At 43.7% G+C, this 23026-nt stretch overlaps 1 protein-coding gene across 3 annotated transcripts; it reads right to left on the bottom strand.

Annotated features, from left to right (window-relative positions):
• Positions 1-289: 289 nt before the first annotated feature.
• Positions 290-22912, bottom strand: pgm2l1 (phosphoglucomutase 2-like 1). 3 transcript variants are annotated; one of them, XM_088921374.1, is made up of 16 exons: positions 22774-22882; positions 22583-22689; positions 22264-22403; positions 17093-17260; positions 14170-14276; positions 13011-13095; positions 12227-12310; positions 11357-11550; positions 10685-10874; positions 10374-10471; positions 9080-9260; positions 8678-8771; positions 8055-8184; positions 6965-7154; positions 6519-6652; positions 290-5403 (listed from the first exon to the last, which is right to left on the bottom strand). In XM_088921374.1, exons 3-16 carry the CDS (start codon positions 22348-22350, stop codon positions 5280-5282), a joined length of 1866 nt encoding a protein of 621 aa, XP_088777500.1. In that variant the 5' UTR covers positions 22351-22403; positions 22583-22689; positions 22774-22882; the 3' UTR covers positions 290-5279. The 3 variants fall into 3 exon arrangements, with proteins under 3 accessions (XP_088777500.1, XP_088777499.1, XP_088777501.1); XM_088921373.1 differs by having other exon boundaries at positions 22583-22912; XM_088921375.1 differs by lacking the exon at positions 22583-22689 and having other exon boundaries at positions 22774-22829.
• Between the last annotated feature and the right edge of the window lie 114 nt (positions 22913-23026).

Genomic DNA, 23026 nt, shown 5'->3' with positions numbered 1-23026 from the left:
GGACCAAAGAAACATCTGTCTCTGATTACACTACATCTGGACAGACTCCCTCTGTAAATCTGGCTCTCTGGTTCACTAGTCTGCTGTGTAACTGCTCAGAATAGCAAAGGATACTGGTCAAGCTGAAAAATAATATGTAAGGCTATGGACACTTAGAAATTGGTTTTAAAAAATCATTCCATTCAATTACTGAATGTCCAGATGTCCAGAAAGTGAAATAGGCTAGTTGCATTTAGTCTTTTCTAAGTTATCTTATTACTGTCAAAGGAAAGAAAAGGCAACAGTCTTACAGAGGAAAAATGGTTTTATTGGTACATCAGCATTGAAACAATGTGCAGCCAGTCATAAGTTACAAAGAAAAGCAAAATCTACAACAGAAACCCACTTTTTAATAATGTGCCTTATATTGAATATATAACTTATATTTATCTGTACTTGTACCACACTGAACATTATTTTAATAATTTAGCACAGAATTTAAAAACTGAAAATTAAGACTAAGAGTACATTTGCTGCTTTATGGTCCATTATGACATTTAAGGGAAAACTGAGAGTTACTCATCCTTGCCTGTAATTGAGGCAAAGAGTAAAAATCACCTTATCGCCTCCGCACAGCACTCATGCCTGACCTTCGAGAGAGGATCAGAGAACTCTCACATTACCAAAAAAATTACGGCCGTGTTTGCCAGGACAAATTTACATGCATGGCATATTTTTAAAAAGAGGTCAGGGTCATTCAATCATCTCGGCACAATATAAAAATGGATTTCAAGTTAAAGCATAAATAGACACAACATATCAGATAATATAAAAGCACACCACAGGAAAACACTCCATTGTTCATCAAGGACCCTGAACACGACAGAATTTCAAGATATTGTAAAGACGCAGAGCAGTAAGATTTAAAAAATATATATTCTTAAAGAAGCAATAATGAGGTAACAACACAAGAGTTTTCACATTAACACAAAGGCAGCAAAGCAGTGCTCTTTGGCCTTGTAAGGAAAGTCTTATAGTCAAACTCTATCAAATTCAGCAAATACCTCTATAGCAGCAGTTCACCACGTTTATCCACACTGGGACTGTTCCTTGGAATTCACAGCATCAGTTTCTCTTTGGGGACTTTTACTTGGAATGGGCTACATCCCATTTAAACACGCAGCCCCCATCAATAAGAATGAGACTTTACTGACTACTAATTGAAGTAAATGGAGTGTTTTGACGAATGAGACGAATGTGTTTTTTCAAGAAATTTCCGATGGGGGTAACTATTCTTACAGTTGCCCTAAACCTAAAGATTAAAGATATTATAGTTTCCATCTGGTCTCAAAAGACCCCCTTTAGTGCAAAACCTTCTGTTGTCGCTATAACATTATTCTGACAGGAAGTTTTAAAGAAAGTAAGAAAATTTGAAATCTGGATTGACTTTTATTACTAGAATATAAAATAACTGCAGAACACCTCATGTCTGTTTTCCCTATTTTGCCATGTGCATTTAAGGACACATTTCCAAGCCAGTTGTTTTCTTCATAAATAGGAACTCATAGTTAATTTCATTTAATTTTTTTTTTTTACATTGCACTTTTTGCTCTGTCATTTGATTCTCACTGAAGAACGTGAGAAAGAGCAGAAATCGGAGGTGGCTATTGAGCCCACATTGCTTGCCAGCAGGTGGCTCCCCGAATCTCTCTTCCTGCTGGAGAGATCCTGGAGATCTGGTGTTTGGACACAGCGGAACAGAGACTCCAGCTGCACAGCACTCACAGGCCTGGGCTTCAGACAGGCCAAAAATCACAATCCAACCACTGACTGTCGGTGTCGAGCTCTTTAGCCTGAAATGTCTGACGGATTTTTAGAATACAACTTGAACGATAAGAAATCATAAAGCTGATAACCCAAGAGGAAATACAATATGATTAAAGAGGAATAAAGTGCTGACAGTCCGAACGGCATGAAAAATAAAGTCTTTTCAGTCCAAAACTATCTTCTGACTACCAAAAATATCATTTAAAAAATATATCTATGTTTAATGTAACACACCAGAGCAGCACAATTTTAAGTTCAGAAGTTAAATATTTAATGTCTAACTAGTGGGAGGCACTCTTTAAACATCTGTCCAGCAGCATAGACTTACAGACAAATCTCACTCCAGCTTGAATGACACCAAACTGGGTGCAATCATCAACTATTGTTAAAATAAATATCCAATAGTTTTACAGAGGACACTGGTACAGGTTTAAGTTTAGAAATCACTTTAAATTGCTCTAAAGACTAGTAATCAATGTGGCTTGTTTTGGAAATATGTTTTGTCTTCTCTGCTGCTCAGCTTTGGTTTGGTTTTCTAGTTTTACTGCAGAAATGTTGGCACTGCAATGGGAGACTCCAGACTCCCTCCCCTCGAATGCCCAGATCCTGTGCTCAGATTCCCACAGCCTAACCTGCTGTATCTCATCCAAAATCTCACTCAGAGTAATTTGATATGGCGCCATAATCCTGGAGCCTTTGAATGTTGTGTTCCTGTATAGATTCTTCTGCCACTCCCATTGTGAATGTCTAAACCTTGGTGGATTACATCTGAAGTGTCAAGTTGTTATAGTAGGTGATGAACAGAAAACAAATGTTCGGTGAAAGTCTTTTCCAGTTGTACCATCTAACACAGCATTACTGGAACATCACTACTGACTAGCCTTACAATCACACAACTCCACAGACCGTGAACATACACCTCCTGCTTAAGAAATGCAGCCATTGTACTAATAATCTATATCTACTGGTTAAGTTATCCCAAGGCCAACCAAAGCTTACCTTACACTAGCTGTCTGGTAGGTTTGTCTTTATTGCAATTTAATTGCTGCATCACTCTTCATGACCCTTTAACAGCTTTAGAGCTGAAGACTCTAAAGCAATCAGTTTCATTTCCTTCTCTACTGTCAGATCCCTACCCAAAGCGAATTGTGCAGTTATTAGGAACACACTGGCTCTCAGCTGTGCCTCCTGGTGGAGAAAAACACTCATGCACACAGGGAGGGCTAAAGCTTTGCAGCAGCTTAATAAAAATGAAGCAGTGTACATCAATACCAGGCTTACACAGGTATTAACAGCATATATAGCAATGCAGTATAAAGGCAATATCCTTTTCCCTTATCTTTTTATTGTGAGGGTACTCTGCATCAGTGTGCAGAACATCAGCAGCAGGAATAATGAAAAGTGCTGCTTTTGGTGTTCACAACCCCTTTGAGCAAGAGCCCATATATTTCAAATGTATACAAGATACACAACCAGCGCCCTTTGTCTCATCTTTTGTCTTTTGTATCTTGTATCGTCTTTGTATCTTGTTTTCTGCTTTTTGCTATTCAGAGCCATCTTTTGGATCTCCTAAGCCTTGACTGCATCTGGACTTGTTAGGTCATTTTGTAGCACCTACTGTTTCTAATAAGCAAACAGCAGTTGCATTTTACTCAGGAGGTAAACATCTTTTAGCTAGTAGATCACACATTGAGCTCTCCAAGAATCAGAATCTGCTTGCTTTTTTTGCATACAGCTGAAGTGATTCAATAACGTTATGCAGGCATAGGCATAATTTCACTTCAAGAGTTTAGCACTCAACTGCAGCACTTAATGTAAATTTCAGTGCAGGAAAACCATTTATAGACTATTAAAAATGCAGATGTGGATGTTGGCAGGTCTATAAGGAATAAAAGCTGGCACATCTGGTACTGACATAAAATGTGACCACAGCCATCCTGCTCTTAGCTTTCACCACAAGTCACCATTTACTTATCATGGAGACGTCACTGGACTTGTGAAAATAAAGTGACAGTAAAGTTGGATCCTAAAGTCAAATGTATTCCCCTAGTGCAAGGGAAAAGGACACTGCCGCTGTGTTACTCATCACACAAGCATAAACTGTAACCTTACACTGCTGCCTGGGTTATAAATAGACAAGCAAGAGACCTGAACAGGTCAATCAAGAGGCGATCGTCCCCTTTATCCTGCCAAGACTTGTATTTGTCACTCAAAGACCAGTACTTGTTGCAGTTAATTCTGCTGTAATTGAAGTAAGACAATTCTGAACTCTTGAGATGAGACCCGAGGGTGCAGTCTTTAGCACAGGCGACAGACAAGGTTAATCTTCCGATTGTCAGACTGCTGTGTAAAAGAAACGGAGAGTCTGTTCAAAAGGTAGCACTAAGAGTCTTGCAAGTTCACCTGCAAGTTACCTTTTCAAAATGTTCCGTTTACAAACATGAATATGAAGGCAGACACATGCGGTCTGTGTGCTCAGGTACAAACCTAAAGCAGTCGTGAATAATCGGGCATATAAGCAATGTGATGGCTTGAAGGTAGGGAGCACATGTAATTTAAGTAGCTGGGGAGGGGAGTCCAAAAGCAAGCGCCTATGACGTGTGAAAGTATGAAAGGCTCCCAAAGTAGGGATGTTAAATCATTTGCTTTGATGCCATGTAAAAGAGAGGCTGAAATAAATATCCATGCTCTGCACAGCCCCACAATATCCCCACTTTGAGCTACAGGGATGCATTTGTTTTAGCACAGAAACACACATCCAAGATGGGACATCAAACACTTGGAAGCATTTTCTGTTCAGTTTGAGCTGAACTGCAGTCAAACACAGCACATTTACTTATTTGCACGATTGAACAGCAGCTTTTGTACAGGAGAACACCACTGGTAGAAGGTGGCATGTCACTTTTTACACTCGTGGGGAGTGACCAGCAGAGCAGATTGTCAGCAGAGAGCCTGCACTAACACCCTCAGACACAGCCTTCACCATCCCCAGCTCCCCAAATCAAACATCACATATTTAAGAGAACTGTCCCGGTAAATAAGGAGAACCCAGTGGCCACAGTGACATTTTGCAAGGTGCTTTTTGTACGTTAACAGGCAGTTTTAGTAAAACAACAATCTACATGAAAGAAAGGTTTGCAAGTTTATTCTGCTGGGGTTTTAAGAAACGCAGAACCAGAACGTGGTTCATGAAACTGAACCCTGGTGGTTCTATAACGGTTGAAGAACGAAACAATACAACCATCCGGCATCGCGCCTCAGGAAGGTTAGACTGCTCATCTGTCTGGCAGAACGCAATCCAGCAAGCAAGACAGAGATGCAGGTCATGGTAATTAAACTGGAACAAAGTGTCTCAATAACGCAGTCAACATCATAACAAGTAAAAAACATAAATAAACCCCCAGGACATTTCCCTTAAACTTTTTTTTTTTAGGCAGTGCAACGCAGTGACCATTCCGCTGAATATTTGAATACTAGAGTAGTTTTTCACTCTCTCTGGAGGAGCGTCGCGTGAGGTTGTTCCTGTCCGGCTCCAGGAAGTCCTCCACCAGAGCGGCGGTCAGCCTCCGGAGCTCCTCCCTCATGCTGGAAAGGTCACTGCAGAAGGCGAGAAAAAGAATCTCTTTATTGATTGATATGGGCCCCACAAGTGGATATTGAGACACTACTGGAGGGAGGAACAATGAAAAGAGAAAAGAACTGCAACACCCCCCCCCAAAAAAAGTCTCACAATATTTTTTTTTAAATCAAACTGATCAGACTGTGAAGTATGAAGAATTAGTGATCTGTCCGACAGCAGCAACACAACAAGCACTGTTTTACTGATCCTCACCTAACGAAGGAAGCACCTTCAATGAGGAATGAAATATGACTATTCTTACAGTTTGTTATATTCTTATTGCATCACTTCCAGTGGTCTCCTGCTGTTTCCAGCCATTTTAAGTTCTCATTTTGTTTTCAGCAGTGGTAACTATTTCACTATAGTCTTTTGGTGCACTCTTGAACAAACTATTATACTTACACAAACATGTTATTTCCTGAACACACAGCCCCATACTCAGGAACTGTTTTTCAGACAAAGATGAATGCTTTCAAACATGTATTTGATGCAGAGTCATGAATTAGTAATGTCATGAACAGCTTGCATTTCACAACTCACTCGATGAGCTCGGTGCTCATGTACACCAGTTTAAAAATAAATAACACAAACATGAGCAGGGACAGGAAAGCCTTGGCCATAATAATAATCAATTCTCTCAGTACCGTTGAGAAACGGCTAAAACGGTACATCTGAAAAGCTGAAAGTCAGAAAATATGGCAAATCAGTCATGGCCTCTGCCAGCGGAAAGTAATAATATACATAATAACAAGAAAAAAATCTGCTGGTTGATTTATGGATACGACTTAGCAATCAGACAATCCCACCTGTGAGAAGCAGGAAATTTAGAAAACGCTGATATGGATGAAATAAAGCATTTCTCTCATTTCGAGGCAGTGGACAGTGTAGGAGGCCAAGGTTAAGCAACGGACTAAAAATGACTGAAGACTGGAGATTATTGTGATTACTGCAGAAAATCTTCATTTTGATAGGCACCCTATCAGAGGAAAAACCAAGGGAAAACGTTTCTGTGCCTCTGCAGCAGCCCTGTACCTAAATACCTCAATGGGACACAAGTCAAACTCCACACAGCACTTGACGCCCCAGCACAAACCTCTTTCCTGGAGCGGCACACAGCTCCGCGTAGTATTTGATCTTGGGCTCTGTGCCACTTGTCCTCAGAGTCGCCACGCTCCCATTCTGGAAAGTGAAGGTGACCATCTGGCTGTTTTTAGTGATGGGAAGAACCTGTGCCAGGACACAACAAGCAGGAATCAGGAAGTGCTGGTTTTTCAGGCATTTCGGACATGGGAGTTAGTTCTTTATAACTACGTACTACTATCTAAAACTTTAGAATTCATCACACATCTGTTACTGAGACATTACTTCTCAAGCACGCATCAAGGACACCTCGGTTATTTGAATTATGACCATCAGACATCCGACCAGCTGACAGAGCAAAACCCCCACGGCTGAGGAGGAGGAGGAGGAGGATGAAAGGGGCCGTCTCGGGGGGCCTCTCCCCCGAGCGGTTGACGGTTCCGGCCGAGAGGCACCTACACTCTTCCCGCCGCGCTGGCTGCTGTCGTAGCCCGTGGTGACGTCCCTGACGTGCGTGATGTTGTGCCCTCCGCACGACAACGGGTACCGCACCTCGCCGCCGAAGTTGCGAAGACGGGCGAATATCCTGTTGACCGTCGGAGGGTCGTGGCAGATCAAATAGGACGTCTCGGAGATGTGCAGCCCGTACCTGAAGGACAGCGCCAGTGAGAGGTTATCACCGGCAAAAGGCCTGGGACAGGATGCCTGCGCAGCTGGAGCACTGCGCAGCACACTGGCAGTTAGACCGCATCAGTCGAACAGAGAACCAGTCAGAGAAGACTTTATTCCTTTAGCATACTCCAAAATATAGGGGCATGCCAAATACAGCATTTCCTGAGACTGTCGTATAAGGTCAATTCAAAGCAGGTTGCCCTTGTGTGAAAGCAAAGCCGAGTATTGGTGAATGTACTTGTGGTCTTTTCCGACTTTTGGAATCTTACCCATTGCTAAGTGCCTGAAAGCTGGGACTAGTGGGCTACTTGAATGAAAGGGGGAGGCACATTTCTATTTTTATGCCACTGACGCATGAATACTGTCAGTGTGCTACTGTGGCAATACTGCCATATTCTGTTATTGACATCACACAGATGTCAGGCTGCCACCGATGTGTAGCATGACTGACCCATTTGTATTCTAAAGCCAAAGCTTTCCACAAAGCCACACTGCTGCATAAAGGTTTAATGAACCCACAGAAAAAAAATCAGACGTACTGGCACCTATTTAAAAACATCAACAGCCTGAGTGGAGTGTCCAGAAAAGCTCTATATACTGTAAGTGTAAAGAATTATCAATATACAGACATTTCATATACAGTACATATGACAATCAGTACAGGTACGGTGACCTTTCTGCAAAACATTCTTCACATCCTCGCCTGCTCTTCCCTCTAGGAATTTCTAGAAGTTTCACAAGACCAGTCACCTAGTTTCAGGCAAGTCAGGTCACTGGCGGGTTCAATATTTAATCAAAACCACCACGTTTCAATTTTTCTGGTCAAGTTAGTCCAGTCGAGGCGGGGGGGGGGGGGGGGGGGGGGAGGAAGACTCACACTTCATATATATGCGCCAGCTGCTGAGTCATGGTGAGGTTCCTGGTCTCCAAGTAAGCGGCCATTTCTGCCACAACTACAGCCGCACTCACCCCATCCTTGTCTAGGACCGACGTCCCACACATGAAGCCTGTGGATTAGGGAAGGACGAGAAAAAGTCTGACGAGGAAAGAAGAGCAGTCTAAAAGGTCCTGATTTCTAGCAGTGAAATCTAATTATGTTTAGCTCTCTTTCACTGAAAGTTTCAGGCAGCAACAGGTTTTAATACATCAATTGACAATAGCTACAACATGCGTTTAAGGAGGATGGTGACTGTGCTGTATCTCTCCAAGGACCTGCAACAGTTTGTAATTTTACATTTTCCGCATGGCTTTCTCATCCATTTACTGCTATTGCCACTGTTTTTCACAGTAGTTTTTCTTAATGGTTCAACGCAGCGTACCACTATCATTGTCCATTAGTGGCCATGGGTCAATTTCATGGAAAAAGAAAGGTAAGCTCACGAGCCACGTTAAATTTGAAATGCACTGTGCCTCCCAGGTCATGTGTAATGGAAAGTATGTGCTCATATGAACAATGGTGTTGACTACAGGCGTTCCCAGCCATTCGGAAACCATACATACCAATGGACTCTTCAAACGCAAACAGCACCTCGTTCCCTTTGTCCATTAACTCTTTCACTCTGTTTCCAATCCACTTGAAGCCTGGCAAAGTTTCCTGGGGGACAGTGAATTAACACACACTGAGAGAGGAAATGGGAGCACATAACAATCTCCCACTGGTCTTGCATTAGCAAATGACTTATTCCATCCAGCGTTTCCAGTTATTCCATGAGGTGATGTTAAAATGGAACTCAAAGAGACTGATGCCACTGCATACAGCGAGCTGTGAATTCACCATGAAATTGATAAAACGATCTAACTAAAGCGTCAGCATTTATCAACCCAAACCATTTTTGGTTGTTTTTTTTTTCTTAACTCGGTTTCTGAAATGTGCCTCCACCAAACAGCGACCAACTTCCGTACCTCGAAGTTAAAGCCCTCCCTCCGGGCGATGGTCCTCAGGATCTTGGAGGAGACTGTGGTGGCCAGCATGTAGACTCTGTCCAAGTCCGCCATGTCCGTGTGCTTCTCCCTCCAGTTCCAGAACAGCCACCAGCCCAGCAGAGCAGCCATCTCGTTCCCAGTGAACACCTTCCAGCGGCCCCTGCACCACGGGCAAGACAAACAGGACACAGAAGGAAATAAGGGACAGCATGCAGGACATGTCCCGCTCTCACCATGTTCCCTTTCCCAACGCAGAAGAGCAGACAGAGCGAGAGCAGAAACAGGAAAATTAATTCACAGGACTCGGACTGAAAGATTGGGGTTGGGGGAAAAAACATTTTTCTTTTACAGTAAGAAAGCAGGGGAACAATGTGCAGGATGCACCCACTGCTTTCAAATCAAAGCCGATTTCTCAGGTGCCTTGTTGCTTCTCCCTCTCATCTCTCAACAGGCAACGCAGTTTTAAACGAGCCGGGTTACGGTATCGAGTTTGACAAAACCAGTCAGCCTTGAAATAGCAGCTGCACGGGAAAAGAAAATCAATAAACAATAACTATGCAGAATTACTGCGTGTCAGTTTCCAAAATAAAACTTTTTACTTGCTCTAGATTTTAACCTTCATTTCTCCCCTGGGTCAGGGCTGCTTAGACAAGAGAGGAGGCTATCCTAACATGAAGGAAGCAGAGCAGCAGGGGACACACACAGCACTGCAGCGCAGGGAAGAAAGACGTTAGAGCTCAGCATAGGGAACTGAGTTTGTAATTATGGAAGGACTGATACAAATGTATCTTCTGCTATACTTTTAGTACAATCATTTTCTAGGGTCTTTTCTAATCCAAGTACAGCCCTGTTCGACCTCTTTTCCAATCACAGATGTCAAGACAAGCACAGAACATAAATCTAACCGCAGGATTTAGCATATTTATAAACATATATGAGACAGCTGTCTGAGAATATCACAAATTCATCTAACCGAGCCACAGCCAGAGTCAAACAACAGCTCTGCGGCCTGCTGATTTATTCACATAAACCAATTAAACTTTACAGCTGTAAACATGGGTTGGGTTATACCAGCGTGGTGAAGGGCTTGGCACTGCTGATGTACATACCTCATGGTTAATCGTCCAGAACAGAAAACGGGCAGAATTCCTATAGAGATTCATTCCACAATGTCTTAGGCATGAGTGCAGGTATGAGATCAAGACTGATTACACCACCAATCCTTGCAGTTCAATAAAAAAAAAATCAAAGGAAGGAAGGAAGTTGTACATACGGCTCATACTGCTCTGCTACTGCCAGACGATCAGCATCAGGGTCTGTGGCCACAACTACCCTGGCACCCTCCTTCTCTGCCAGGCGAAGGGAAAGCTCCTAGGAAGAGTAAGATTTGCAGGAAACGTTTAAACAATCAGAAGGTTGAGTTTAATTATATTGCTAAGCCAATGGGAAAGATGACGTGAACACCTGGTAGACTCATCTTCATTAGCAGATCACACTGCTAAGATTTGTTGCTCAAAACACAGGAGCTGTGAAAGTCCAGAGCAGGGGAGAGATAACACCTATTCCAAAACAGCCCTTCCTCACCAAGACTGACTCTCCTTCCTCAGGATTGGGACTGCTGACGGTGGAGAACTCGGGATCAGGATCTTTCTGCTCTGGGACAGGAAGAGGCGGGAGGAAGCCGAACACTCGGAACGCCTGCTGGACGTACTCGTGTCCCACTCCGTGAAAGGCCGTGTGCACGAACTTTAGAGGCGTTTTTGTGTTAAGTTCTCTAAACATGCAAGTAAAGAAATTGAACAAGTGGAGCAAAAACACAAAGGCGTCAGTTATACATCATTAGTTAATACCATGGCTTGTCACTATATCTCAGCTGGACTTTTTCAACACTAATCACTAATACTGCCTTAAAGTAACAATTCTCAGCTCACACGCCTGGAACTTCTCTTATTAGCAGTGTCCCTCAAGGAGCTACCATAGCCACAGCAAACAGTCAAGAAAGGACATTTATCTAAGCAAGGTTATCTAACTCTCAGATGCTTTTTCCTTGTGAATGAAGATACAGTATGTTTGCTTGCATGCAAAAGTGTGTAAAAGTAAAGTGAAATTTGAACAAAACCTTGCTCAATACTAATTTTATTGCTCATATCAACCCCTGAAAGGAGAAAGACACTCTGAAACAGCTCCTGAAACAAACTGTTGTCAACTAAGACTAATCTTCCCTTTACCCCCCAGACACTAGATCCGTTTCAGTACCTGTGAAAGCAGACTGATTTTAAATCTTCCATGTAACTCCTGCAGATTTTCTCCAAGGGGTCACTCCTTATATCACTGCTGTCTGCCAGATTTTCCTTCCAGGAATCGCTCCAAGGCTCCAGACTCTCTTCTATGCACTTCAGGATCTCCTTGTCATGAGGAGATGCTATCTGGGCTCCATTTTTCCAGTAGACCTTAAACAACATTGATGAAGTCTTCAAAATATGTACTGCTTTATTCAGCCTGTTAGTAAGATTTTACCCCAAACATGAAAATTCTCCTTAGGAAAGCTCATTACATTGCTATAACAGTAAGTTAAACCACTTATGACTTTCCATCAGTTTAATCTACATGGTGTATTGACCCTACACTCCCTATTTGGCTTGTTGTAAAGTCCAGCAAAAGCATCACAATACATTTCATAATGTCACTTCTCAAAAAATTTCCAGAAAAAATGTTGTTCCTTCTTTGTATTAACAGAAGACTTCACCTTGCAAGTAACTGAAACACACTTGATTACACAAAGCAGGCACTAATGAGACCATCTGAATATAGTGAATGTTTTACAGAGAGATCACATTAAGTGATTCCTGTGACAACAGGAATGATCACAAGAGGTTCTTTCATTGAAGCCTCTTGCACCACTTGAACAACGAGTATGGTATTGTAGAACAAACTTTGTACCCATTGTCTCAACTGCAGAGACAGGTTACAGACACAAGGAGGCCATTCAGCCCCATCTAGGCCATGTGGCAGTTAGCAGATGACTGACCCGAAGATCTCACCCAACCGTTTCTTGAAAGAAGCCCAGGTTTCGGCTTTAACAACACGTCCGGGATCAGGGTTTGAGCAACTGCTTCTAGGACAAACCTTGTATCCATTGTCCTCCTTGGGATTGTGGGAGGCTGTGACCATCACACCAGCAGCGGCGCCCAGCTTCCTCACCGCATACGGCTGAAAGCAACACACGCAGGAGCAGCAGGCTACAGGTCAGGAACCATTTTGCTTTACACTTTGTTTAGAAGTCCTTTAAAAGAATCAAGTGACCCATTTTCTAATACACTAACATATCCATATCTTTCAACTATGGGAGCCGTTGTCACTCTTAATAAGGAGACTAAACCTTCTAGATGACCTGACCTCAGAAGTGAATTTGTGCGCATGTCTCCCGAACAGTCCTGCCAAGTCTGTCATGTAATTTTATTGACAGGTTAGGCAATAAATGACCTCTGATTGTCACGGGTAACAGGGCATAGTGAGTGTCAAATCTCCTGTTCCAACAGCCAGACTGCTCCAGGGAACGGATCGGGAACAACAGAGCTCACTGCAGCATCAAATCCACATGGACTCATGTATATAAACATATTTGCTGATTATTTTTTTTTTTATTAAAAATAAGGTGCTACAGGCAAACCCAACATGAAAAGGCTGTATCAATAACAAATATCTTCTGAAAAAAAATAATTAAAAAAAAACGAGTTTGAGTTCTTAAATTAATGCCAAAAGTGAAAATGAAAACATTAAGGGGGGGGGGGTGTTGGGGATGTGTCTGCGCGATCTGCACTGCATAGATTAGCAGTATCATCCACCCCCCTGCGAGCCTTACTTCAGACATGAGCTAAATTTGTGTAATAAAGGAAATGATCAGTCTTACCACGAAGGGGGTAGGCACGTAAGTGGAGAACAGAAAGACCGGGACGTCTCTGGAAAGCAGAACTGCAGCGGCCAGCCTTGCGAGTCTGGTGAGCAGAGAGGACAGGAAGGGGAACCATGAGCCTGAGAGTCTGACCGCAGATCAGGACCTCTCCTCCTTACCAAACGATTTTGTCAGCATACGGCAAGGTCACACAGGTCTGGTACTCGCAGACTCAATGTCACCACAAGATTATTTTCTATTTCAATTCCATTTGGCAAAACCAATGGGGCTGATACCAGTGACACCGCACGTGAAGAGTTATATACTGTACATCACTATAGTATCACTTTCCATTTTATTTTTCTGTTGCACAAAAGAAACTAAAACCATGTTCAGCACAAATACACCTTTATGAAAAAAAACATCTTACTGTTAAATAATTAAATTTATACTCAATACAATGTTTAAAGATGAAAAAAATCACTAATTTCTCAATTTACTTAAAAAAAGTTAATTCAAGGTAAAAGTGTGAATAAGATTATTATGCAATGTTTTGACTGTGCGTAGCTGTTTTGACTTCTCCTGCCCTTCAGAATGTGTACAGAATGTGTCAGGCGCAGACCACACAAACCAGATTAGTGCTCAGCATTCCTCTCCTCACTGTAACTGAGAAACCGAGAAAGTTAGATAAAATATAATCAGAACTTTTGGAAGAATTTCATTCATCTCAACAGCACAAATTCAGCTGTTTTAAATGCTCCTCAAAGATCCACATTTAACTTATTCTTTTTATATGTTACAGTTATTAAAAGCTGCTCAGCCAACATCTTACAGCATAGTGAGAGTGAAAGCTGTTGCTTTGATACGGTTAAGCACAGTGGCAAAAGTGCAAGCGCAGTTTTGCATGCAATGGGAGCATTCTAAGCCCTCGGGTTTAGTGACCTGCAAAGGATTGTTTTAATCCATAAAATTAGATTTGTATCTAAGAATCACCATGTGAACTCATTGCTTGGTCTTTTGCATTTGTAGTGACAAGGTCAGGAGAGGTCGGTCAGAATTTGTGATCGTGAAAGCACTCCTCCATTAGAGAGGAGGCAAAAACAGATGCTTGTATTGCTTCGCCCGCTGTGAAAGAGGCGAGCTGCAGTGCTGGAGGAGGAGGAGGAGGGTGCCATACCTCTCACTGCTGCAGTTGCTGGCCTCCTGGCCTCGAGTGTCGTAGCCAATCACAAGCCCCCTCCTCCGCAGGTCAGGGAAGCTCTTCTCCAGGTACCTGTGCATCCCCTAGGGGCCACAGGAGACACGCGGTCACAAACTCGCCAACCGCCCACCAGAAAAAACAAAACTCAACAGATTCACCCGCAGAATTCATCATCCATTACACAAACTCAGTTCGTACCACACCAGGTACACCAGGGTACCCCTCAGAACAAATTCAGAGCACTGTGCCAGGTACTGGCTACAGAGGGCACTGCGTTTCTGAAGCTCTGTTGCTACTTTTCCTTAAAATTTCTGTCCATTAAGTGACACAGAGGAATGGAGCTGAAGGTAGCAGAAGGAACACCTGGAGTAAACTCCAGCTGGAGAACAAACAGTAATAAAATTAGGAACAAATAGTAATAATTTTTTTATTAATGTTTCATTAACTTGCTCCCTCAGCTTCTCCTGAGAAACTGAACCACGTTCAGTTCTGCTGGATGGGTAAAGAATTTGGAGGATTTATTTTCTAGTGTGTAAAAAACTTAATAGCATTATTCTTGAGCTGCAAAAAAAAAGAGAAAAGTTGCTTAGAAAACCACGTGACAGCAATGTGGCAAACACAAGCCTATTTGTTCCTCAGCCTTTTCTATCCCTCAGCATACCTACACAAATAAGTGTGTGTAAGTGTGCCACACACCACCCTCTCCTCCTACCACACACACTGTACGGCACCAGAAGGAGCGCATTATTATTAATATTAGAAGACCAAGCTTATTTCAGTGTTCAACCTGAGTTTGACGGCCACAGCCGCCTTATCCTGGCAGGGCAGGAATTGATGACTGTGAAACACACAGCTTTTGCTTGGCTGCACCCAGAGGTCCTCAGTTTTTGTTTTTAATGTCGGTCAAGACTTGAAAAACTGAACTCGCAAGAGCACTCTTCAACCTCATACCGGCATGCTGAACGTGCAACACGACGCTTTGAATACTCCAAAATTAAAAACCAATATATAAATACTCTTCCTCGTATATTTTTTTTGTTTTGTTTTTCTCATGTGTGACTACAGTTCCACAGCACTCCCGCTAATGTGTGAAGGCAGACCTCGACACTGGGGCTCATGGCGGAGAGCTGCAGCTTTAACCTCTGTAGCACTGTAAGAACACTCCACCTCACAATTCACATCACTGCAGATGGAACTCTTAGTGTACAAGTACACCATACAGAAATACTGCAGACCCCCAAACTTCCAGAGGCATTCATCTGAATGTGCGACACACATTTTTGTAACATTTCAAAAGCAGTGCAATGTGGTTCCTGTTGCATCAGGATGACAATGGAGCAACAAAGCTCGACTGAGCTCTCTTCTCTGGGCTGTTTTGTGGACCGGTCTCCAGCGTCCCGGACGAAGCAGGGGAGGTCCAATCCCAGACCTTCCAGCCAAATATGACACAGTCCATCTAAATAACTGTTTGATTACTAGATAGATAATTCAGTTATCTGAACCAGAGCCCTGATTTGACTCTCCAGCAGTTTACGCTGGTGTGACTCCGGTTCAGTAACAGTGGGTTTTCGCTTCACCTATGCTCTTGATGACCTACTGTAACTGGGCCAGTTTAACACATTCCGAAGGTCTTCAGCTGCTGAGGATAGAAAAGGAATCCGGAAACTTGCTGGATTATGACCCTGGAGGACTGGACTAATGCAGCTATGAGCTATAAATCCAAACAAGGAAAAAGACCGGGGCTTCTAAGTGCTGCAGTGCATCTGCAGCAGAGCAGCAGGGCCAAAAATCCGTCAGTCCCAGAGGACAGCTCCTGAATTTGAGATGTACTGCAGTGCCACTCTGCCCTGGCTCAGAAACTGCCCGCTCACTCTAGCACAAGCCTGAGACCAGCAGCGATCTCCAGAACTTGAAGAAACCACATCAAGAACTATTGTCTAACATAATATGTAGCTGTGTCAAGATGCACTGCAGACCACATATACAAAAATGCGAACGATCTTTTGGAGATCAGCTTGTTTCTTCACAGCCTGGAAATACTGTAACTCAGCAGCAACAACAGGAAGACATCTGGCTCCGATAGAAAAAGTGGATCTGCCCACACAAAACCTGCTGTGGTTTTTTCCTGTAATCTGTCTCTCCCTTTCATGTTCAGGAGCAGACAGGATATTGTTCAGAATTCAGCCCGACTCCCCAGGAACAGTACGTTGCCACAGCAACCTGATGGGTGCCAGACAGTCACGTGCAGACACCACCTGAGAGCTGGTTCGTTTAGAAATGAAAACCCACCCATTTCGGCGGGGGGGGGGGGGGGGTTGGATGATTTTGCACATCATCGTCTTCTCTTTCCTTGCTCGCTTGCGCATTTCCTTTATTTCTTCATTCAGCCAAGACAGGGTTTACTTTCTAGCTCGTGACGATAACAATATTTCACGTGACTCATCTTAGAGGAGGCTTTGTGTGACTCAGCAAGAGGAGTTCAAAACAAACAGTTTTATAATCTTCCACCAGGGAAGAAAGGAAACCAGTCATCTGCACGACTTGCAGCCATGTACTATACAACCGCCAAGCCACAAAAGCTTCAGGATGAGGTTCCAAAGACAAGAAGTGATGGCAGGGTCTCGCCTGCTGGAGACACAAGTTTGTGATTCCAGGGTAAGTCAAAGTGTCCATCTGGTGCAGGTTTAAGTACTGTATACCTCAAGCCTGAAAATGTAAATGCAGTAATCTGGAGACCCTGCGAGTCCCACACCTTTAGAGTCACCCGTGGAACTGACCTGTGTGGACTTGGTGACACTGACCTGGACTGGGTGACACACTGACCTGTGTGGACGGGATGCCTCTCTGACACACAGACACACACCCCTGTGCGGACCGGGTGACACACGGACACACTGACCTGTGTGGACTGGATGACCGTGAGGTCGTTGATGAGGGCGAAGCCGGCACCCATGGGCGCGCGCAGTCCGGCCGTCCCGAATGTCATCCTGGAGCACAGGCGTTCCCGCAGCTCCTGCCTCTTCCCCTCCCTGGCCAGGCTCTCGATCTGAGCCCTTGTCTGCGGGTTCTAAAGGGGACAGCAAGAGGAACACCCGTCAGCCCGAATCACAGCATCGAGATATGGGTTTAAACACGTTTTCCAATGCAACGCCATCCAGTACAGGGCAAGAAAATGTCATTCCATCAATCAGTCTTCACCTGTGTCCTGTTCATATACTGTGCACATGTAAACACCTACTGTACTGTATAATGGGTGCAATCCACCCATCCATTCTCTAACTGCTTCAGGCAGGGTTCATTCAGGTTTGCAAGGGAGTCAGAGCCTATCCTGGCAAGCAACAGGCACAGAACGCCAGTCCATCTCGGGACAGACACGCACACACACTCACACATGCCAAAAAGCCAATTAACCCACCAGTATGTCTTTGGACAGTGGGAAGAAACCAGAGCACCCAGACAGTCATCCTGCGATATTAAATTCCTTTTACAGCCAAACATCTGAACTTTTTTTCTGTTCAAACAAAACAATGGCAAACAATCTTCAAATCAGAAGAAGTTATACATCTCATATACCACTGCACACTTTTCTTACAGATGAAAGGTAAGAGCAGCATCGGAAATGCAATGGCAGAAGAGCTAGAACAATCTACATACTATACAAAAACAAGGGGAAACATCTGAGAAACATTAACATCTCTCTAATTTCAGACACTTACCTCTTCAGTAGAAAGCCCTGATGGAAATACACTGCTATTAGTGCTTAATAATAAAGAGTAAACTTATACCCCCAACAGGCTCTTGAATTCAATTACACATGAATAGCTGCAGGGGACTGACTCCTTGTGAACAGAGGGCTCCCCACGGACTTTCCTGGGCTGGTGACACAGGATAAGGCCATATACAGGAAGTCTAGCTCACTGCAGCGGGGGCTCAAAACATAGACAGCCATTCATACAGACAAAACGTGACACCATGAGTGCCTTCAGTCTACTGCACAGAAGTACTGAGGGTCAGCACTGTCCCTCATGCATGTTTTGCAACCGAACCCTAACAGTAGACCTATGAGATGAGAAGATATTCAGTCTTCTGTGCCTTCACAGGCAAGATTATTTTAGCTGCAGTTGCAGTGTGCACTGCCCACCCACAGCTGGGATTCAATCAGCCACACAGCACTTATTCCCAAAGGCCAGCCGCCTACTGAAGAATAATTCAATAATGCCGCAGTCTTAGGAGATTACTAGAACAGTCTCACATCTTCTCCGAGACCTGTTACGCAGTTATAAACTATTAACGATATAATGTTAAGGTAAAAATAGATATGCCGCATAGCACATTAGTCGCTACTGCATCTATACGGGATCCATAGCCATGCTCTTCAGATGGAAGTACAGTTTAAGCACATCCAAATTCCATATGGTGGGGAAAAAAAGGTGACATTGAGTGTAACAATAATATAGTCTACAATAAGACACTGGCACCTCAAGAGCTCTCTGAGTGTGGGCCTGCACGGACCTGGCTTGCTGTGGAGCACTTAGACGGACCATGTTGAAGAAAATCTGCTAGTTTCCCGATTAAAGATAACAAAAGCCTTTACTGTAAAAACTGTGCATTGAGCCAAACACGCAATTCAGTTCTCTCCTGCTCAAGAGGTTCTGTCAATCAAAACACCAGACTGATAAAGGGAAAGAATCTGATTTAAAAAAACGAGTTTTCATTTTTTCTGCATGAGGTGATGGACATGGAAACATTAAAATGCAAAGCCTGCGAAACTGAAGAGACGACTGTGGAGAGATATTCATCTGGACTCTAACAGAAAAGTAAATATGCTAGGCGTTTGGTCACACTCTCTTGAGCAAAAACTCAATTTTAGACTGCAAAGCCATTCTCTGGAAGGTAGCAGAGCTGCAGCAAGTTTAAATTCTTACTTTACTGTTACTCTGCAGGACGATGATGTGTCCTCAGTGCCTCGCAGGCAAGGCCATTATGCTACTCTTCCAGTAAATAGGGAGGCGTTAGTAGCCTGCTGATAAGCACAGTGATTTAACAACATCCCAAATGGGACAGAAACCCATAACAAAGAATCACTTTGGCTTCTGTGTTTGCAGGTGGGCTCTTGCTTCATCCTGATCCACTCACCCTTGATTATGATGGAAATGATTGTGGGAAGCACAAATGGGGATTGAGAAAATCACTTCAAATACAGTCACAGCCAGACCCCTGCACGCTTCACTTTAAGCTGCATACAGTATGTCCATTAACAAGGATATGCAGAGCCTTTTGTTGTTGTGGAAGGCTCTCTGTCATTTAAATGAAAGGTACTTCATTTTAAATTTATCTCTGAAGGACCATACATTTAAACAAACGCACTTTTAGAGCCTTGTGTTGCAGGTGGAAATTAACAATACATTTAGCCTCCTTTAAGTAGCACTAATCTAGAAATAATTTCTCACATTAGAAATAGCAGACAAATATAGCATTGCTAGCATGCAGCCTAACTTCCACAACACAGGACAGATCAAGCTAGAGAAAGGGACAGAGACAGGGATTTTCTGACGTTTTTTTTTGGGGCCTCATCTCTAGTGATTCAGGTGGTGCTATAAAAGTCATTCTAAAGGCACTTGAGAGCCCAGCCTCAGGACTCTGAGACTGCCAGTCTGTGTCTTTAAGTCCTTGTATGATAAACGGTTTTGACATTTAGATACAAAAGGTCAGCAAGTGCCCCAGCCAAAACACTGGGGCACTCCTGAAACGTACTGCCAGAGAAGGCCATCTGGAGAGGGAAAGATGAAACAGGGGTGTCTGCTACAGTATGTGGTGGGATCGTGGGATTTCTTGAATGCCACAACAAGTTCAGCAGCACTGAGTCAGGCAAAAGCCTGTTCTACAAGGCATATTTGTGTTAGCATAACAAAGACTAGTAAAAATAAAAAGCCTCACAAATTAAGATAAGATAAGGCAACCAGGAGATTTGGCTTTTCACTGGTGTATCAGACTGAGCACCTCAACACCATACTGACACAAAGAGAGCATTCTCCTCCTTTTCCTAACCAAAGAAAAAACAGTCAGTTATCACGCTTATTGTGAAGGGATAATAGTTATGCTAATGTAATTTACAGCAGTAGTACAGTATTAACTCACTGTAAAATCAGTGTGGTGTTCTTACTGAGGAGACTGTGCCATAGTCATTTTTACAGCAGACAAGAACATGGTTGCATATTTAATGTGACTGCCTTGGAAAGAGTGTGTTAAGTTACCTCACCCCAGTTAGCATTCAGCAGCAACCAGCCATCTGGTCACTGGGCCGACAGATGATGGCAGCCAAGACGTACAGGTCTACTGCAGATGGCAGAGCAACTCCAGCCCGAGCTCACAGAGCAGCACACCCTCTAATAAACATCAGTTTAACTACTCTGAGAATGTGCGCCGTTCAGTTGGTGCCGCTTCGTATAAAATGAAAAGCCACTCCCCAGCCTTCACAAGTGACTCACAATCACCTGCAGACCTGAATTAATTTAATACTGTACCACTTTGAAAAGCACTACTTCCCCAGAACCCATACTTAGTGACATGGAGATATTTTGCTTAGTATGGATGAAGCAATGTCATTAGAATAAGCCTTGTTTACATTTTAGAAAAAAAACACTTTATTTAAAATGGAACAGCACTTCTGTGTGAAGTCACATGTTGGCACGGAATCTGAACAAGTCTGCAGAAGGCTCTGTGCCACTCCATAAAAACAGTGCAGGCGAGCTGCTGTTCTGAAATGCACTGTACTCAAAGCATATTACTTCTGATTGTTACAAAACCTTATAAAAAAACATTTTTTAAAAGCAATCTTAAAATAGTGCTTCATACAAGACATCTATTTCATAGCCTATAAATCTAGATCTTATTTGTAGAAGTATAAGGGCTGAGATAAACATGTCGTTAGCAGACAAGCTTCAATGATTGTAGTTTATCTTGTCAGCTTAGACCTTGCTCTTCAAGGAGACTTGGGATGGTGTTTGATTACAGTTTCATTTGTTATACTTTTAAAGTGTCATGTCTGCTTTCAGCTTTTTCCTTTGCAACAGAAGAGATTTGTTACGATCCATAAAACACGTGGACCAAACTTTTAAATGCTTTCCAGGGAAGGAAAACCAGGTCTTTTCAAAGGGCATGGTAACAATATCTGTAAAACACAATGCCCTGCCATCCCTGAGGGATCCAAGAGTTTTGCTGAAGTGCAGCTCGCACCTGGTGACACACAGATGCTATTGTGTGCCAGCAGATCAGGTGAGATCAGCTTGCCAACTGAATTACGGGGAACGTGAGAGAGAACAGACTGTGCAAATCCAGAATGGAACGTACCCTGACACCAGAGGTCACACCCTTTCTCTTACGAACAGTGCCCTGGGATCCCCAATTGACTAGCAGTGTGCGCGTTGACTTTGGTTTAAGGATCACACCTCCTTCAGCACAGCAATCCCTGTCACTATACTGGTTGGGGAATTATCAGCCGGAGGAAAGAGCTCTACTTACTGTTCGAACAGCACAAATTACAGCAGCAAATCTCTCACCCTGCCTTACTTTGCTCCCCGATCTGACAAGATCGAGACAGGCGATCTCTCAGATTCTCATCGATCAGACTGATGGAACTTAAGCAACACGCAGGACAGGGGAAACCAGAAAACTGGTAATATATGTGATGGGATGGGATCCTAACCAAGTATATAGTAAATAGCGCCACATGATCACGTTTGTGTGTGTGTGGGGGGGGGGGGAGATTTACTGTAACTGTAAATATGTATAAGGTGACAGCGCTTGAGATGAGGAAGTGAATCCACCGAGACAGCCAAATGCGCTGCGCTGAACTGTACAACGCGGGCGAAACCATTAAGGAATCAGGTCTTCCTGTAAGCACGTACATAGCAAAAAATACAATGTTTTAAGATTTACAATTTAAGATGAAGCAGGCATTTCTGAGCGGCAGCGACTCTCCAAATGACAGGGTTAAGCGTGAACTCGCCCAAGAGCCGGTGAGAGCACAGCGGCGACGCCCTCCGGCATTGAACCGTGAAAGGCACCCACCTTGTCCCAGGTCATCCACTGGACCACCGCCTTGTCCAGCTGCGGGTCTCCGGTATTAGCGTTGAGGTCGCCTCCGTACTCTCCCATCGTTTCTCCCGATCTCCCCAGGTGATACAATTCCTCCAGCTTGTCACCTTCTCCTGGGATGTACAGTACAGCACAGCAACCCCGTTAAACACGAAAAGCAGAAACCAAACAAAAAAAAACGGGACAGATACTCTCGCTGCTCGGAACCAAGTAGGTCAATTAAACGTGAGCCGATCAAAGGGAGAGTCGTCGCTGGTATAGAAATAACCCGACATAACGGAATCCAGGTTACCTGCACTTAAAGCACTACCGGCGATCACTGACACATCGCTGGCATGCCGGGGGACCGAGCGGAGCCGCAGCACAGACGCATTTCGTTTTGCACGGCTACTGTGTTACCTAACGAAAATGACAGTTAATTGTTACTACCGCACATGCCTCGGCGGAAAACAAAACGCCAACACAAGGCGCTATTTAACTGACCGAGACACTGCTTTAGGGCAGTCTGTGACGCATTTTGCTTTCATGGACTTGAAAACAATCCGCGCTTTAAACTTCGGTGTGAATTCCTGGCTCCCTACTACACCAACAGCACCAGCGCTCCCACCTTTGTAGCGACTGCGCTCTGCCCGCAGTCTCCGGACGGCTTTTAAGCGCACCGTTTGCAGCGCGGGGCGGGCTGGGAATTGTAGTTCTCTCGGCGGCCGTTGTAATGCAAACTGAGCTGAAGAGACGG

The sequence above is a fragment of the Atractosteus spatula genome, chromosome 7, assembly GCF_055471065.1.
Source record: "Atractosteus spatula isolate fAtrSpa1 chromosome 7, fAtrSpa1.hap1, whole genome shotgun sequence".
Classification (NCBI taxonomy): Eukaryota; Metazoa; Chordata; class Actinopteri; order Semionotiformes; family Lepisosteidae; genus Atractosteus; species Atractosteus spatula.
Note: the sequence above shows the minus strand (reverse complement) of the source record. Positions and strands in the feature narration are given on the sequence as shown.

What these genes read in the sequence shown, in the direction of transcription:
- pgm2l1 (XM_088921373.1), bottom strand. Translation starts at nt 22,350, where the DNA reads ATGGGAGAGTACGGAGGCGACCTCAACGCTAATACCGGAGACCCGCAG. An exon ending in AAATCAGTCTGCTTTCACAG is followed by an intron (nt 10,875 to 11,356) that starts GTACTGAAACGG and finishes TTGCATGTTTAG; the next exon opens with AGAACTTAACACAAAAACGC. An exon ending in CTGGCGCATATATATGAAGT is followed by an intron (nt 7,155 to 8,054) that starts GTGAGTCTTCCT and finishes GCTGTCCTTCAG; the next exon opens with GTACGGGCTGCACATCTCCG.